This window comes from Blennius ocellaris, assembly GCF_963422515.1.
Source record: "Blennius ocellaris genome assembly, chromosome: 4".
NCBI classification, from domain to species: Eukaryota; Metazoa; Chordata; class Actinopteri; order Blenniiformes; family Blenniidae; genus Blennius; species Blennius ocellaris.
In genome coordinates this window covers 15,516,935-15,535,291 of record NC_137653.1, presented here as the reverse complement: position 1 = coordinate 15,535,291, position 18,357 = coordinate 15,516,935, and the positions used below count along the sequence as shown (strand labels likewise).

General features: G+C 44.5%; 1 protein-coding gene across 4 annotated transcripts in view; it reads left to right on the top strand.

Moving 5' to 3' along the window:
• Positions 1 to 18,357, top strand: part of foxp4 (forkhead box P4) — a 43,045-nt gene that overhangs the window by 14,267 nt on the left and 10,421 nt on the right. For 2 of the 4 annotated variants that reach the window (XM_080494945.1, XM_080494944.1), the window contains exons 3-12: positions 1 to 28; positions 3,795 to 3,930; positions 6,638 to 6,839; positions 7,348 to 7,446; positions 9,188 to 9,286; positions 11,958 to 12,045; positions 13,283 to 13,366; positions 15,706 to 15,931; positions 16,505 to 16,581; positions 16,669 to 16,770. The exon at positions 1 to 28 is cut by the window's left edge and continues 119 nt beyond it. In XM_080494945.1, coding sequence (XP_080351071.1) covers positions 1 to 28; positions 3,795 to 3,930; positions 6,638 to 6,839; positions 7,348 to 7,446; positions 9,188 to 9,286; positions 11,958 to 12,045; positions 13,283 to 13,366; positions 15,706 to 15,931; positions 16,505 to 16,581; positions 16,669 to 16,770 — 1,141 coding nt within the window. Of the gene's footprint in view, positions 29 to 3,791; positions 3,931 to 6,637; positions 6,840 to 7,347; positions 7,447 to 9,187; positions 9,287 to 11,957; positions 12,046 to 13,282; positions 13,367 to 15,705; positions 15,932 to 16,504; positions 16,582 to 16,668; positions 16,771 to 18,357 lie in introns of all 4 variants that reach the window. The other 2 variants (XM_080494943.1, XM_080494942.1) reach the window with 1 other exon arrangement.

Below are 18,357 nucleotides of genomic sequence, written 5' to 3'. Positions count from 1 at the left end.
GCAGGCCGGGAAGCAAGCTGCGAAAGAGGTGAACATAACCAAGTACACACTCACTCAGCTCAAGTAGGCTCTGAAGTACACAAGTGCCCTTAAATGCAGTAAAAGTGGTTGACATGGGAGTAAGCAGAAGAAAAAAAAAAAAATCACATAAAGGATGTAATGTATAGACGGTAGCTACATATAGTACAGTAGCTTTCTTCCTCTGTCCCTGATCCCGTCCTCCTTTGTCAAGTTAACTGTAGTGTGCGCAATCTGGTCTCAAAAAACGGATTAGTGACTCCAGCAGCATGCCATGTGGAGGTAGCGGAGGAGTGCTGCGCCGAGCCACGGGTTATGCTGCCAAACTATTCATTTGCATGCCTTGAGCTCCAAGACTGAAGGGAAATCTCTCTGTGGGAGGGGTTTGCCATTCCTTTAATTGGCAATTAACCCCGCCAACACTCGAAGCCCTCCTCTGCTTTCTTTCTCTCTCCAACCACACAATTATGCGCCAAGTTTACCACAGCTGTGGTGCAGTATGATAGCAGAGGGCCACATCAGGACACAACACATGGATCAGAACTGATAAAATAGGTTCACTTGTGTGTTTGTTTACATACCATATGTGATATGTGAATTATAATAGTCAAAATGGAACCTGCAGAAGACAGACTTAAGGAGGAAGACCGCATGAGTTTTTTTTTTTTTTTATTTCTGATCAATGCATGAGGAGACACATCCTAGTTTTCTTTCCTCATCCCCCTCTCCCAGTGGGCAGAGCCCCCCGCCCCGCAAACTCCTCGCCGACAGCGGTCAACCAACTCGACCGTGACCAAAGCAAACCAGTTGTGGTTGACTCGCATGTTGAGAGGGTGTCTGAATCGCTCTCCCTTTCTCCCTCCGCTCTGCCACTGTCCCAGTTTTCAGGTTTGTTGTCCTGTAACAACTAGACAAGTGCAAACACTGGTCATACAGCCACACATACACGCAGAGAGAGATGCTTGACGTGTGCCGGTTCACTGCACAAACACAAACACCTGGGGGAATATGCCTCCCCACAGAGCCGCATACAACTAATATGACTAAGGACGTTTCCAACAGTCACTGTTTTTCAGCTGTTGTGGGGCATCACTCACAGCGACAACAGCTTTTTAGTCATGTCCTTCATTTCCTGGCAACTTGACAGGGCTTTTGCATTTTTCTTTTTGGCTGTGTGCTTTTTGCAATGCCATTAGTTTGCTGGATGGCGGATTTGAAATTGTCCTACCTTGAACAAATGTAAGAAAGAAAAAAACAGGAGACAAAGAAAAGAGTTGAAGGAGGAGGAAGAATAAAATCTAAAGATTTTCTTGCTGGGGTGTTTGTGCACTAGTCCCTGTGACTTTTTGCCCTTTTCACTCTCTTCTTCTATCCCCCTTCACTTTCTTGTCTGCATGGAAGTGATGCGTTGAAAGAAAGACTGAGTGAGTGAGCGTGTGTGTTAAATTTGTGTTTTGTGTGTCGCCGGAGCATTTGAGACTGGTCAGGAGTCAGCTTAATGAAGTGATTCTGACCATCACAAGAGATGCATGCTGGTGTATGTGTATCTGTGGGCGTCCATCTACAGTGTGTGTGTCCATCTTCTGAGTGTCCTTTTTGTGTGTGTGTGCGCGTGTGTGTGTGCGTCCGTGTGACTGGCAGGCTCAGACAGTGTGTGATGTGCTCATAAATCACATTGACAGCCTGTTACTGCGCTAGCTTTGGCCACTCAGCCACAGCTAATGTAAACAGAACACAGGCACACACACACACACACACACACACACACACACACACACACACACACACACACACACACACACACACACACACACACACACACACACACACACACACACACACACACACACACACACAATGTGTGTTTTAAAGAACCATAGCCATATCTCAGGAGGGAATAGGAGACAGAGGAGGGAGTGGAAGAAATAAAATGGACAGACAAGTAGAAAAGAAGGGGCAGGAGGGCTGGAAAAAAAAAAAAAGGAATGAACAGGAGGGAACAGTTCAGTCAGGACATTCTGATCTTGATAAACCATTTATTGCAACTAATGAGAATTTGGCAACTCACTTCAAAGAACTGAACTATGCAAGCATGACACAGATTTTACGTCTTGCGTTTGACAAAGCCAAAAAGATGGACGGCGTCCAATTACACAGCTACAGTACAACAAATGCATGTCTTCCCAAAGCAACTAACTGTAGAGCAACACTAAATGTAAAATGCTGGAGACAGCTCATGATTGGAAACCGCATAAGCTGACGTGTGATCGCTGTTACCCTGTTTGTAATGACCAAACATGTTCATGAAAACTCATGAGGATTTTACTATAGTTTTTGAATTGTCACATAAATATGATTGTTTCTGTAACTGGCTGCCAGATTTATTCCCGGCTCCTACGTTCCCATCTATAACATTAATACGCAGGAATCCGAAGCGTATTTACCCTCCAAGACAAAATGTCACGTCCACACATTTGAACATGCGAGAGCAACAATCGGTTAAGTTGATCAATTAAGATGTGACAGTATATGAGAGGAAAACACAGGAATTCCTTGGAGTGATCAAGCAGCCAATCACATGGCCAAATCCACACACTACTTTTCCCCAAGCGCCAAGTCTGAAAGGAAATGACCTATTTGCCCTTCCTGTGAGTTCTTCTTTGTTCAAAGAGTTTCAGGCTGCCACTTTCTTACACACACACACACACACACACACACACACACACACACACACACACACACACACACACACACACACACACACACACACACACACACACACACACACACACACACACACACACACACACACACAAGTACGCAGTCGTATTTATTTATTTTTCCCCTCCGCTGGTTATCTGTTAGAGATAAAGACCTTCTCTCTCAGGGGTTAGTTGGGGGGGTTGAACTTCAAATAGCTCAGCACGGACCAGGTCTGCCTCAGACTGGGAGAGCAGGAAAGGGGACATTTATCACTGTAATACACACCAACATTATTATCGCTACACGCCATGTTGTCCTTCACTCCTTTTTTTAACCTCCCTCTGTCCCTTTGCCCCGTCTGCACCTCCTTTGAGTCCTCACAGCTTGGCATCAGGCCCTCTTTCTTTTGGTACATGCCAAATTTTATATCTCTTCATTCTCGCAAGTTTGCAAGTCTAAGTTTTTAGCCTCAGTTGACCTTTACGTCAACCTTATATTTGTCTGGTGCTTTAGTCTTGAACATATTGAGACAGATTGATGCAATAGGTTAAGACACACTGACAATCTTGTTAGCACAAAAGAGTTTTCTTTTCTGGTGTTAAAAAAAAAAAAAAAAAGCTGATAATATTTGTTTAATACCAGGTTTTCGATTTGAATATACTGCTATAGGAAGTCACACATTGTCTTTAGGGGTTTTAAATAAAAGCCAATGTGGAAATGTGGTGGTTTGGTGCACACCACTAAATGATTGGCCTTTTCTGCACAAAGCAAAAGGTCTATCAGCTGAAGGTCTGATCATACAAATTGAAATGGTTTGGATTTACCTGATCATGTAGTTTTGATTAAAATGATGGTCTTCAGTTTGGATAACAGACCGCCAAACAAACTAAGTGCTCTGATTGTGAGTCCTTGGCGGTCATGGTTTAGAAACCCACAACAAAAATGTCATTGACTTCACAAATTGAGACTTGACGAAATCAAATGGTTTTAAAGCGCCACGTCACATATGGCATAAAAGCGTTATCTGACTTCTCTCTGTCTCCGTGTTCTTGGTATTATCTTGCAAACAGCAGTTGGGCAGTAAGCAGCTGGCCTTCCAGCAGCAGCTGATTCAGATGCAGCAGCTTCAGCAGCAGCACATCCTCAACCTCCAGAGACAAGGCCTGGTCCCACTGCAGCCCACCGCCGCCATGCAGTCTCTGCAGCAAGGTATGTGCACACGCTGTACAGCACAGGCATCCTTACAAACCTGCATGCGCACATGGACATACGCACACACACACACACACACACACACACACACACACACACACACACACACACACACACACACACACACACACACACACACACACACACACACACACACACACACACACACACAGAGGCCTGTATCCAGTGCTGTCTGTGAAGCCTGTTAAGTTAATCAGCCTATAAAAGATAAAAGAAAACGTGATTGGTGGGTTTGTGGAAAGTACTCATTTGGATAATAGGTAAAATATGCCACTAAGCCTCCTGCTTAGTAGATGTGTGCATATGCCTGGGCGAATGTGCTCATGCATGTGTGTGTACTTGAGATTAACCAGACACAAGTACATCATCGTTTTGCTATTGCTGTGCCCACTGGATTTGGTTTCTGTTTCTATGTGTAACTTCTCCTGCAGTAACTTCTCCCCCTTAATTTTGCCAGCAGAGTTTTAGGAGGATAAATTTTGACTGGCCCGCCCCAAGTTAACATGTGTATGTGTGTGTGCCTGTGCCTCTCTTTCCACTTCTGTCTGAACACTTGCCGAGCAACGCACAGCACATACACACAGGCGCACACACCAACAGTATCTCAAAGAGAATGCTTTAGGGGCTCTAAAGTGGCCGTAACATTGCTAAAGCGCTGACTGAGTTGACCAAACAGACCGGTTTCCTTCCCGCTGTCTGATCCCAGATCCCTCGCCCTCTTTTTTTTCTCTCTCTCGGGCAAAGTCACATGTAGTCACACACACACACACACACACACACACACACACACACACACACACACACACACACACACACACACACACACACACACACACACACACACACACACACACACACACACACAGAGACACACACACATTCATGCGCAGTTGAAATAAACTCAATCATAATAATCACATTTTGAGAAAGTCTGATTCCAAAAAGTTTACAAGTGAATTTAAAAGTTTTCGAAGAGGTTGAACAGAAAAACAAAAACAAGTTGATTCAAATGAAAAGACAGAGGCTACAGTTTTCTTGGGAAAGTGCAAGTTTTCGACAGTTGAACTTCGGCATCTCTGTGTCTTTCCTTCCCTCCGTATCAGACTGGAATTTCCCTGCAGTGTGAAAGAGCTGCTCCATTGTGACGGCTCAGCCAGGCGTGAGCTCGAGCATTCCTCTGACCAGCCAGGCCACACAAACACACAAACACACATGCATAAACACTCACACCTACACACACAAAATGCACGCACTGTTGCCCCGCCTCAAAGAGCTGTTATTTGGTGCTGTGGTGGATGGGGGTGGCACGAGGGGTCCTTTAATGGCCTCTGTTTTTTGTGTGTCTGCAGTAAGATGGAGGCATTTTGGAGACTTCTCTTATGATGAATCCTACCAAGTGCATCTATATATTTTTGGTCCAAAAGTTTTTGGTTTTTTTTTACAAGCAGTTTTAGGACTTTCTTTAACTTTTATACAGATGAGTTTGTTTCATTTATATCGAGATGTTTAGAGTTTATAATTTCAGTTTGCATTTGAACATATCTGCATTCATCCACCTGTGTTAAATATAACCCCAGTAATGACAAAACAATGAGTAAATATAAAATGTTTAAAGGTAATACTGTTTGCACGAGCGCTCTCATCTGAAATGTTTTTTTCCCCCCGAAATTTCCTCGTGAACACACACAGAGTTGTGAATTTCTTTTGTTTACAAGCCGTTCAGCTTTCATTTGCTTTCAACCTAATATCTACCTTGAAATTCTTGGAATACTGTCTAATTGTTTTTTAATTCGCTGGATTTGTACAGTATGAGCAGCTTTATGAAAGACTCTTTACCTACTTTACACGTTCACTCCCCTTGTTTGCAGATTTGGTCAGGCTTTTCGGATAATACATGCTCATGCTCTCATATACACATAAATCTATACACAGACCACCTCATTTTTCCAGAGTGAGAACTTTTGTTTTGGCGGGACCGCAAAAGAATGCAGACAAAGCAGACATAATATTTGGATTGCTGCGAGGTCTCTCTATGCGTGTGTGCAGATTGTGTGTGTGTGTGTGTGTGTGTGTGTGTGTGTGTGTGTGTGTGTGTGTGTGTGTGTGTGTGTGTGTGTGTGTGTGTGCGTGTGCGTGCGTGTGCGTGCGTGTGCGTGTGCGCACACATGTTAACATCCATTGGAGTTGGCTGTGGCATTTTAGGCGTCTCTCTCAGTGTGAAATTGGAGAAGAAATAACAAAGCTGTGACTAGAAATGAGCTCCAAGTGTGCACCCACCCTGTTCACGCAAATAGTGTTTGTGACGAGAGCAGTGGTGGTGGTGGACAGTAGCAGTTGACAATAAAGTTTAGAAAAGTGATGAGGAAGAGCGGCTATCTGAAAGGATAACATATACACACGAAAATCAACTTCTTGCATGTTTTCGTTGGCTTGTTTTCCTCTCTTAACCACCCCTCCAAACCGCAGGGGCTGTAACAGGAGCATGTGTGTTTTATGTGGATCAGACTAATTAGTTGCAGCTATCTGTGACTCCAGTTGCTAAGTGTGTCTGCGTGTGGGTGATGTCTGATTTATAGTTGACCACGTTTCCTTCGGTGTCATGTAAATGTGTTAAAACTGCCCAGAAAATGGGAAATTTGTTCTGTGAGTAATGTGAGGTAATCATGTGATGTTGTCTCTGCAGCGATGTGTCCGTCAGACCTCCAACAGCTCTGGAAGGAGGTATCAGGGGTGCCGAGCAGTGAGGAGGCCCTGAAACAGGCCGAGGGCCTGGACTTGAGCACCAATAGCTCTAATTCTACCTCAGCCTTCCCCAAAGCTCCCAGTGCTCACATTCCACTGCACAGCCTGCCCAATGGACAGAGCCACACCCCAAAGAGAGACAGGTACAGAAAGACAGTAATCCAGACATGCTGATTTATCTTCCCACATTGTGACGTTATGTCTATCCTCTGTGTCACTCATGTTCTCCCTCTTTCGAACCTTCTGACTATGTGGTGTTTGGGATTTTCTTGACTCAAAGTGTTTAGCTTTTCAGTGAAGCAGAGACAAACACAGTGAGAACACTTGCAGCAATTCAGAGTGTAAATGTCTCTCAGCTCATTTGATAGGAGTTGTGTTGGGTTCAGTATGTTCTGCCAGTAGGCTGTCAACCACATGTCAGCATGGTATAGAGGAGATGCGAGGAGAAGGAGAGGATGGTGGAACGAGGGGAAGAAAGGTGGAAAAAACACGGTGGATGTCTGAAAGTACTTTTCAGAGATCAATTCGGTATTACAGAGTGGGCATTAGCAAGGATGCGTTCGCCGGGTGTATTTGTACCACACATCATCATACAAGAACTGTGTTTGCCCCATGGCTGTGTTGGCTCATGGGCTTGTCTCCATCTTTAAGAGCCAGACTGTTTGAGTGGATATCCTCCTTCACCAAGGCAGACAGCGGAGATGACCATGTACCACTTTACTCCAAAGGCAGTCAACCCCCCAGCAGCCAGTGAGTAGCATAATCACATACACACACACATACACTCGCGTGGACAAGAAAGAAGGTATTGCAAAGTGGTTTTAAATGTCCTGTAGCTCTGATACAGTGCTTGCACTCCGGGCACCTCAAACTCTGTTCTCTGACCCAATATTGAAGGGAGTGAAAAACTGCTGGAAGTGTTCATTAAAAAAAGGTCCTATTAGTTCACTGAATATGTCATGTGCTGTTATTCTAAAACTACTACAATGTGTGCAGGTTGGCTGAGAAGTTCACGAAGGGGGTAGTAGTGGAGTGTGTTAGCCTGCTAAGCTAATGCATGGCTGATGTGGAGGAGAATGTGGTTGCCAACAGTTTGTCATGTCTGCTGTCTGAGCTGCTTCTGAGCTGACTTAACCACAGCCAGCATACACACATGCACACAACATACACTCCAACCTCAGCCTGCACATATGATCAGGAAGAGGCAAAGAGAAAAAGAGAGAGAACGAGAGAGAGGGAGAGAGACGTGTTTCCATCTGCAAGACAAATGGTTTTTGTTAGACAACCTTCTGATGTTGATTTGGGAGAATCCCCATTCCAGTCCATGCACGCCCACACACACGCGCTCACACACACACATACACACACAAGTGTGCATGCACAAAGACACATAGAAATACACACATACACAATCGTGTAAATATATGTGGAGACAGCAGTCGCCGGCGAAGGTCCAGGTCTGAACCACATCTGCTACTGGACCTGCCACACACACATGCACAGATACAGTTATTTTGCCCCAAGTCCAAACCAAACCTGGCCGAGTCTTTCATCGTCAAACACACATACAAATACATGCACACTCATAAATATGAACTGATACACACACAAAAACACACAGAAAAGCTCACCACAAAAGAACAACCAGCACATGACGGCAACCGCCGCCAATCAGTCATGGCTGGTTGGTCCTGTGCCGGCTCTGTGTCAACTTCTGAAACATTAGAACTCACATCGACACTGGGATGCACACACACACACACACACACACACACACACACACACACACACACACACACACACACACACACACACACACACACACACACACACACACACACACACACACACACACACACACACACACACACACACACACACACACACACACACACACACACACTCACACACCACCACTGACAGAAATACAGGTCATAGACTTCAAAATGTGACTTTGAGGTTGCTGGACCAATTCCCTTGTTTGCCTGGCTTCTGTAACTGACCCCACTCTGCTCTATCCTCCCCTCTCTCTCTCTCTCTCTCTCTCTCTCTCTCTCTCTCTCTCTCTCTCTCTCTCTCCACTTGGCTTCATGAACTATGCAAACTAATGACTGCTAACCAGATTCAGATGGCTGGATTGATGCTGCTACTGTGCTTGGTTTTTTTATTTATTTTTTGTTCTTGCATGTGTCTTTGTGCTAAAGTGTGGCGTATCATTTATTTGTTATTATTCCAATAATGCTTTTCGACTTTGATTCTTCTTAAAAATGTCTTGCTGTTCTGTTCGTTTCGACCACAACTGCGGTGACATCTCTATAAATGTCTGTTCCTGATTGAGTGACTCAGGGAACACTATTGGTTGGCCGGATGCAATGATTTTCTGTATATGTTTCAAATTAAAAGTCCTTGTTTGAAAATTAAAAGCTCTCCGGTGTCTCATACAGAGTGCCAGGTTTTGACCCTGTCTTTTTGTGTGTCACTCTCTCCACAGTCATGAGGAGCATGCTGGCTCTCATCCCCTCTACGGCCATGGAGAGTGCAAGTGGCCGGGCTGTGAAGCACTGTGTGAGGACATGGGACAGTTCATCAAGTAAGTCGACAGCTGCCTGCAAATGTTGTGAACTAGTTGCAAATACGACGATGAAGAAGAGGATCGCGATCTCAAAAGTCAGATTTTGACGACATGTCTGTTGCAAGTTTTGGGTGATGATGTGTAAACATGCAATGTTTGATAGGGACACATTTTCTGGTCTCAACTCCTTGTTCAAACACTATAAGCAGCAACAAAAGGTGAAGCTTCACGAGTAATGTACATGTCATTCACGTACATCACCGGAGTTCTGCTTTTCCTGACTAATTCATCTCTTGCAGTGTGTTACATCATATTAGCACTGATACATGCATGAAAACACACCGCTATAAACATTCACTTGTCCTGTGGGACAACATATCCCTCCAGATCTGTCATTTTTCAACTATTTTATCTTTTATTAGCTGTATATTTTTTTTTGATCCATTTTTTTAATGCCCTTTTTGCCCCCAAAAACACAGAGACCAAAGCAGTCCACAAAGATGTTTATTGTTTGGCTTTCACACCATCATTTCTTCTTCATTTAATTGGTGACTTTAGTTTTTCTTGTTTCACATTTTGTATTCCAGCTGTTTCTTTCTCAACATTCTCTCTCCCTCTCCTTATTTCTCTCTACTTTCACTCCTCCCACCATACACTGTTGATTTGCCAGTTTGGAGTCAGTGTGATGCTGATGTAGTGTCTGGCCTTGACATTTTTTTGCCTCTTTTTCCTGTGTCACACACACACACACGGCACAGTGGACTTCCCCGTGGCGCTGTGGTTACTAACGAAGGCTTCACAAGCCTCTAATGAAGCCCTAAATAAACTCACAGTCATTATCGATGTGGAACTCTTAGCTATTTGAACAGTAGAGATATTAATAAGCCAGAGTGATGAAATACGTTTTCACACAAACACACACACATACACACACATAGACACAATCACAGACGTGTGCGCAGTGATCGTGATGGCATCGGACAGTCAGATCAAAGCTCGCAGGCAGGCTGGGAAAGTTTGGAGAGGAAAGCTGTTGTTTGGTGTCTCATTTCACATAGCCCCAGGGCAGATGGAAGGAGAGCAAGAGATAGTGTGTGTGTGTGTGTGTGTGTGTGTGTGTGTGTGTGTGTGTGTGTGTGTGTGTGTGTGTGTGTGTGTGTGTGTGTGTGTGTGTGTGTGTGTGTGTGTGTGTGTGTGTGTGTGTGTGTGTGTGTGTGTGTGTGTTTTTTTTTAAAAGAGCAAGATGAAAAAAAAATATATAAAGGCAGCGACAGATAGTGCTGTCAGTCCAGCAGTGTGCTCCCTTCCAGCAAGCCTTAGTCATCGCCCCAGGAGGGAAAAGGGTAGAGCAAGAAGAACTAAGAAGGGGGGCACTCCACTATTTCAGGTCTTTCTTCTCCTCTCTTGTCTCTCTGCCCACCTCCCCTCCCTCCTTCTCCCTGTATTCTGGTATAATACTCTGGCTGTGGTCTGCGAAGCTGTAATGTGGGTTAAAGCCTTGTCTGCCAGCACTCAGAGGAGTAAACAGAGCCTCATTGTCGGGACACATAGAAGAAAAAAAAAACCCTGCTACTGTTTATGGCCCGACTATGCAGGGAGGGAGGGTTTTGGGGGCAGATTCAGTTGAAATGAGTGTGAATCATAGGCATTTTGGGAGTTGCGGGGGAAGAAGAGTGGGAAGGGGAGAGTGGACAGAAGTGTAAGTGACGAAGAGAGAGGGGGCTTCACAGAGAATGAGTGAGAGAAAGAGAGGGATATGGGTGAGATCATGTTTTTGTTATTATTATCGTGCACTTGTGTTGAGACATCTATCTGCCTAGATTAGCCACGCCATGACATCATTGTTTTTGTTTCATTTCTGGTCTTTGCTTGAGATTGCCCAACTTTGACTGTGTTGAAAACACACACGCATGCACACACACACACACACACACACACAATTGTGATCACATAACATACATTCAAACATTTTCACAATAAACAAATCATAGAAGTGGCTTATGTATGAGCTTATAAGAATATGAGATATCACACTCTAACCATGGCCTGTAGAAGCAGGCACACACACACACACACACACACACACACACACTGCAGCAACCTGTGAATAACCTTGGTGATGACGGAGAGGAGCGAAAGGGCTGTTGGAAGAGATAGAGGGAGGGGCACACTGGGAAAGATCAGAAGGTCCCAGGTCCTCCCACATTTGAGGAAACAAACAGCGCCACCATTCCCACATACACACACGCAGACATGCTTGCGCACACACATGCATAGCCACGTTAATAAGTGGAGGGGAGCTAACAAAAAGTCTTAAGATAAGGCTTTGTGCGATAACACATGAGCTCATATCCAGGTGGTTGTCTTGGATTATGGCTCACTGAGTCCCAATGAAGTATACACACACAAAACACAGCTGCTGCGTTCTTCTCTAGACAAAATAAACTTCCAAGACTATGATTTATTTTCTTAGCACTAAAACAGCTCAGTTTAAACAAAAGAGCTGCGTTTTGTTACTTCATCACCGAGGACCTGTGAATTGATTTAGCATTAATCCTACTGACTTAGGAATCTTTATTAAAGTGAGACTAACAGTGCTTTCATCTTGATACTTTGTATTTGTAGATATCAATTTAGTTCCCAGAAACGAGTGAATACTGATCCCTTTTGCATTTCCCATCTCCTCCAGGCACTTGAACAATGAGCACGCCCTCGATGACCGCAGCACTGCTCAGTGCCGAGTCCAGATGCAGGTGGTTCAGCAGCTGGAGATACAGGTGAGTCACACACAAATGCACACTTATGTTACGAGTACACACACTTAATTTTCATTTGCTCACAAACAAAGTAATGAAGACTGTTTCTGCCTGTCAATGGCAGTAACTTGTCTCAGGCAGGGCAGGGTTTATGGAGAGCAGTGGAGCTTGTAATTTAAAAGGAGCAGTCAGCAGGGAAGCTGCCATCGTTGCTCCAATTATAAAGCTTCTCTGGTCACCAGTAAGAGAAAGTGAGGCTGAGAGGGGAGGAGGGAGAGAAAAGAAAAGAGAGAGACACAAGCTAGAGAGCGGAGGACCAGGCTGCAAGGAGTCTCTTGTTCTCAAAGTGGTTCATGCACGCAATGCTCTTGAAACATCTGAATGCTTCGGCGAAAGCAAAACAACAGTGGGTAAAAAGTGAATTGCTGCTCTCAAACAGTACTGTATGTAAAGAAAAAAGTTCCAAACAAAGTGATACAAGGGAAAACACAAAGGCTGTCTCCTCGCACAGCCCTCACACCCACTGCATCACTGTGTATTTGTCCACGATGGCGATGGGGCGGGGGGTGGGGGTGGTGGGGGGGGTGGCCAGCATTAGGGTGAGCTTTTGTGTTTGGCAGTGGTATTAAACAGCGTTTAGCTGAGCCCCTGAAGCCACCGCCAGGGAACGCAAAGTGACAGAGAGGCAGCTGGTGTCACATCACATCAGGACAGCCGTCTCTCTCCCCGTGACATGTCACTTCATCCCTCCGCGCTCCACAGGCAGCCCACTGCTCTGCCCTTTTATACACACAGATGCAGGACAGGAGCTGTGCTCAAAGTCTCATGGCTGCACACTGACACACATTGCTGCTGTGTGCGAGTATGGAAATGATGTGCGCTGGCTCAATGTAGTTCCATTATACCTGGAGGCTACACGTGGATGTTTGTGTACTCACGCTCGCACACACTCTCACACACACACATACAGGGTTCAGTGTTCCCACGGGCTGGAGCATCGCCTATTAAACAGCTGTTAACAAAGTCAAACGGGGACGAGTGTGCCTGCAGGCTAGTGTAAGTGTGTAAGAGGGCTCCGGGTGCTAAAGTGGCGGCCTCTCGTATTTGTCTCTGTGCACGAGGTGTAATTGTCATTGTAATTCTGTGTCAATACCACACATTATCAATCTAATGGTTGGAATATAGGATAGCACGTATTTCAAAGTGGTATCCACTCTAATGTGTGTTTTCTGTGCCTGTGTGCGTGTCTGTTTTACAGCTGGCAAAAGAGAGCGAGCGACTGCAGGCCATGATGACCCACCTGCACATGCGTCCCTCAGAGCCAAAGCCTTTTAACCAACCTGTAAGTCGACGTTTGCAGCCCAGAGTCACATTGTGTTCACCTTCTGACCCCAAACCTTTACTCTTCCCTCCAAACGCCAATAAATCTTTTCCACTTCTGTCCTTCTCGGGACTTCACGTGCCTCTGATTCTCTCTCGCTTGGTATTCACGCCCTCTATTGACCAATGAGGGTTATTCATAAATCAGAAAGCCTGTTTTTTTCAAATACTTTTAACTTTTTTATTTTTTTTTTGTAACTTTTTTGGCACATCCTATGATGCTGGTTTATATCCAAGAAAACTACACTGTCCTAATTCTGCAACGTAATGGGTTACTGTTCTTCACATATTCAAACTATCCGATATGAATTTCCTACATTTGTGCTTACAGTCCGTCTGCTCTTGAATGAAAGACAAGAGCCAAAACAGTCACTCAGTGTACCAACAAATAGGACATAAATTTGATGTGGCATCAGTGAGTCTCTGCCTGCCTGTGTGTGTGTGTGTCCACGCTGCTTGGTGAGGTTGTTATTAGGTATCTAATGAATATTTCATTATTCAGATTGACGAGGAGTCTTATTAAAATATGAAGATGTTGAAATTAATTGTCAATTAGAGGTAGAGTGTCTTAATTTGAGAATATAAATGGGTGCAGCCGAGTGGCAATGTGTGTGTGTCCCAGTGTGTGTATGTGTGTTTGTGTCTACTTTTGTGTGTGTGTGAATGATGTGTTGATCGCAGGGGGATCAGCTGCCATTATCATCTAATGGGAAATCAGGAAAAGGCGTGTTCTGTCACCACTGGAGACGAGCCTCAGGGTCAGGGATTGGAGGAGGAGGGGCAGAGGAGGAGCATCAGGAATGGAAACAAAGCTTGGCCTCAATTAACAGTGTTCGACTGTTGCCGTGGTGATGGGGCAGGGTTGCGGCTTTAATGAAGTACCTGTTAAACAGCCCCGCCCCCCTCCAGAGTTTAAATGGTACAGAGAGGGGGCACAGTAAATCGGAGGCGATTCACACATTTTACATACATCTAAACAACACGCACGGACAGGCGCACGCGTACACACACACACACACACACACAGTGGTTTTAATTAGTCCTAAACTAGCAGCCCTAAAACGTCTCTCCCAGAGAGACTAGGAGTTCTGGTTCCGTCTGCACGTGTGTTTGTGAGCACGCACGCGTGTTAGCGTGCATGTGTAAGGCTCTGCCTAATTGGGCCGAATTGGTCCGTGAAGACTTTGCCACCGCAGAGCGCATGTGTGTGCTTCCTTTTTTACAAACATGCTGTCGTGTGGTTTTGTTTTTGTAAGCTCAGGGTTAATTGCAGCCTGTGTTGTGTGTATAACTGTATATGCAACGTGTGTGTGTGTGTGTGTGTGTGTGTGTGTGTGTGTGTGTGTGTGTGTGTGTGTGTGTGTGTGTGTGTGTGTGTGTGTGTGTGTGTGTGTGTGTGTGTGTGTGTGTGTGTGTGTGTGTGTGTGTGTGGTTCTGCACAAATGATAGGGCCTCATATTCACAGAGTGCTGAAGGCTTTTTATTAATTTGATTTAACATTTGCCGTGCTTCCAGAATAAAGCACCCTGTATAGCGTTTGGTTAAACGATGTCAGTTTAATGGGTGGAACAATTTTCACTCAACAGGAAAGAGGTCGGCCTCTCCATCATTGCGTTTGCATCATTTCTGCGACATGTTTATGACAGAGCAGAGAAACCTCATAGACAAATATCTCGTAACCTGCACCCCGAGGATGGATAGTCCAAGAGATGTATGTAGAGGCTTTACTGTATGAGCTTGTTCTCTACTTTGTGTGGTCCATTGATACGACCTGACCCTGCTCTTATCTTGACGATCCTCCTTTGTAAACAGCCGCGGCGCTCGGCAGATAGTGAAGTGATAAAGTCAACAGGCAGACAGCAGTCGTTTTCATTCAAAATCCATCTGATGTTGCAGCTTTTAAAATTCTCCACACTCAACAAATAGATTGCTTAAACGAGGTAGACAACTCCTCGAAACCAGCGGGTCGCCAATGTTCCTCGAGATGCTTCCTCCTCGTTACGACACAGAACTTGCAGATTCAATGCATTACCACTTTTTTAAACCTATTTTTGTGTGTGTGTGTGTGTGTGTGTGTGTGTGTGTGTGTGTGTGTGTGTGTGTGTGTGTGTGTGTGTGTGTGTGTGTGTGTGTGTGTGTGTGTGTGTGTGTGTGTGTGTGTGTGTGTGTGTGTGTGTGTGTGTGTGTGTGTGTGTGTGCGTGCGTGCGTGCGTGTGTGTTTTTTTTAGGAACTCTAGCTCCAGATTCCATTGAAACTTCCACACCAGTTGAACTAATAATTAGTCCTGTGTCTCCTTCTAGTTGAACCTGGCTTCCAGTGGCTCTCTGTTAAAGCGGGACAGCGATGCCTACCCAGAGGGTCTTCCCCACCCCCCCACCTCCGCTGCCACCCCCATCACCCCACTGCGCCAGGGACCCTCAGTCATCAGCTCCTCCAGCCTGCACACACACTCCCACTCCCACACGCATGCTGTCGGGCCCATACGTCGGCGCAACTCAGACAAGTACTGCACCCCCATCGCCTCAGGTACACCGTAACATACATCTTCCCCGATACCAGCATCGCCATCTCATTTATGTTATTATCATCGTCTACGCATTGAGTTGTAATTAACAAATTAATTACCTTTATTTATTTACATCCCTAATAGCTGCTGCTAATGTTTGATCCGTGACTCTACCTGGGGTCCATAAAAATCAGCCGTTGATTACTGTTTGATGATATATATATATATATATATAGTCCAGCAGCTTTATATTTACCCTTTATTGTAAAAGCCATAAATTATGCCTCAATTCATTCATCACATTCAGGTAGTTGTTGCCATCTTGTGGTTTTCCTGCAATGAAAGGTTTCTCGAGTTTAATTTGCAATTCCCATCGTCTACAATTAAATGTGTGTTAAAGTGTTTATTTCATTCTCACAAGAGTCTGTAAATGGCATAAGGCTAAGTTGCTCTTCAAATACAAACCAAAATGAAAACTTGTAATAGTCCAGATGGTTACTGTTGAGGTTTTCTCAACCATCTTTGTCTCATGCTTTCTTTCTAACATAATATGAATTGAACATTCTATTAATCTGACTTATTGTGTTCCTCAGAGCTCGCGCAGAACTGTGAGTTCTACAAGAACGCTGATGTCAGGCCTCCTTTTACTTACGCCTCTCTTATACGTCATGTAAGTCCCTCCAGCGATTTTCCTCCCCAGCAGCTCTCCCTGTCTATGTCTCCTTCTAACCTTTATCCCCTTCCTGCTCGTTCTCAGGCCATTTTGGAGTCCCCAGATAGACAGCTGACTCTAAATGAGATCTATAACTGGTTTACAAGAAAGTTTGCCTATTTCAGGAGAAACACAGCCACATGGAAGGTAACGACTCGCCATACAAACCCATTCGCACGCACTCCACAAATGTATCTTTAAAAGTTGCACTGCTTCTTGAAAATCTGCATTATCTAAACATCTTAAGCTAATTTTATTGGCGCAAAGCATCATTTAAAGAAACAGAGACTTAAAAAGGCTAATGAACAAACGAGAGAGGATTTGTTTGTTTTAATGAGAAAAAGAAGTCAATGTATCTTTAAGAAAACCTTGGATAACAGTTCCGTCTGTTGCTGGGAGATTATATTATTTCCAAGACATAGCTGACTATTTTAAAAGTAATTATTGCTAAGTGATTTCCTGGGCACCCACTGATGAAGCTGTGTTTTCCAGCTGAGACTTGTTGGACTACAACTAATGAAACAACATTTGCAGGCAGTTTCCACTGTGCTTTTTGAAAGACTGCTCATTGGCCAAATTACCTCACTTAACAGAAAACATGGTCTTACCGAAGACCTCAGCTTACTACTTACATAATGACACATGCACAATAACACTTAAACGCACATGATGAAGCCGACTTTGCTGAGATTTTAAAGACGCAACCAATTTAACCAATTTTTAACTTTCTCTAATTTTGGAGAAACTGCCCTGTTGCCTGGGTCCTTTACTGTCACCTTCAGGCCTAAACAATCCCGTCACCGCTGACGAGGCACACTCGGTGTCGGGAACACATCTCGTGTCAAGACACATCCAGTCGTTTTACTGCAACTTTACAGAGACGCTCAGAGAGAGAGCTATAGCACACTGTTCATGATCACACATCATCCTCTTGCTTTAGAAATCTCTCACACACACATACCTGGCCTGATCCCCCTATTGTAGGTGCTGACCCATTTTTACAGAAACCTTGCTCTAATTTGGGTGTCGGATGGAGGGAAAGGGAGGCAATGAGCAGGGGAGAGGGAAAGGGGTGCGACCAAGGCCTTCCGACAGACCTCAGCAATGAGGCGGGGATGGGAGGATGGAGGGAGTGGTGTGGAGGGGGTTGAGAGACAGGGCAGCCAGGAATATCTTTACCCCCTCATCTGACTTTTATGAATTTTAACTATTAATGTCTGGTGTCTGCTTCCTGTGCCGTTGGCCTAGCAGACCTTTAAATATAGCTTGCCATGGCCTTGTGTATTTATATAGCCGCTCAGCGAGTCAAATAGGGCCGTAGAGATGTACGTCCTTTAATAAACCGTTATATTTCATGAGGAGAGCACTGGTGTCAGGGAGTGGAAGTCATTGATCAGAGGAGCAGAGGGGCAAAGACTGAAGGAGTGAGGAGGGAGCAGGAAAAAGAAAAGGATGATTGAAGGAGAAGAGAAGATGGGTGTTAAGGATTAATGTGCTGTATAATGATCCGGAGATTGCTTTCTCAACCAGATTCAACTATAATGATTTTTGGGTACTTTTGAATGACAACACTTGTCAGTTCTTGTCGATAACAACAAAAATAAAATTTTTCAAAATGCCATTTGTAATACAGAAGAAGCTTTACTTTACTATCAGAGGTGAAAAATGCACAAGTACAAATTTGATGTAGTTAAGGTACAAGTGTACACTTACTCACTTACTTAAATTAATTTT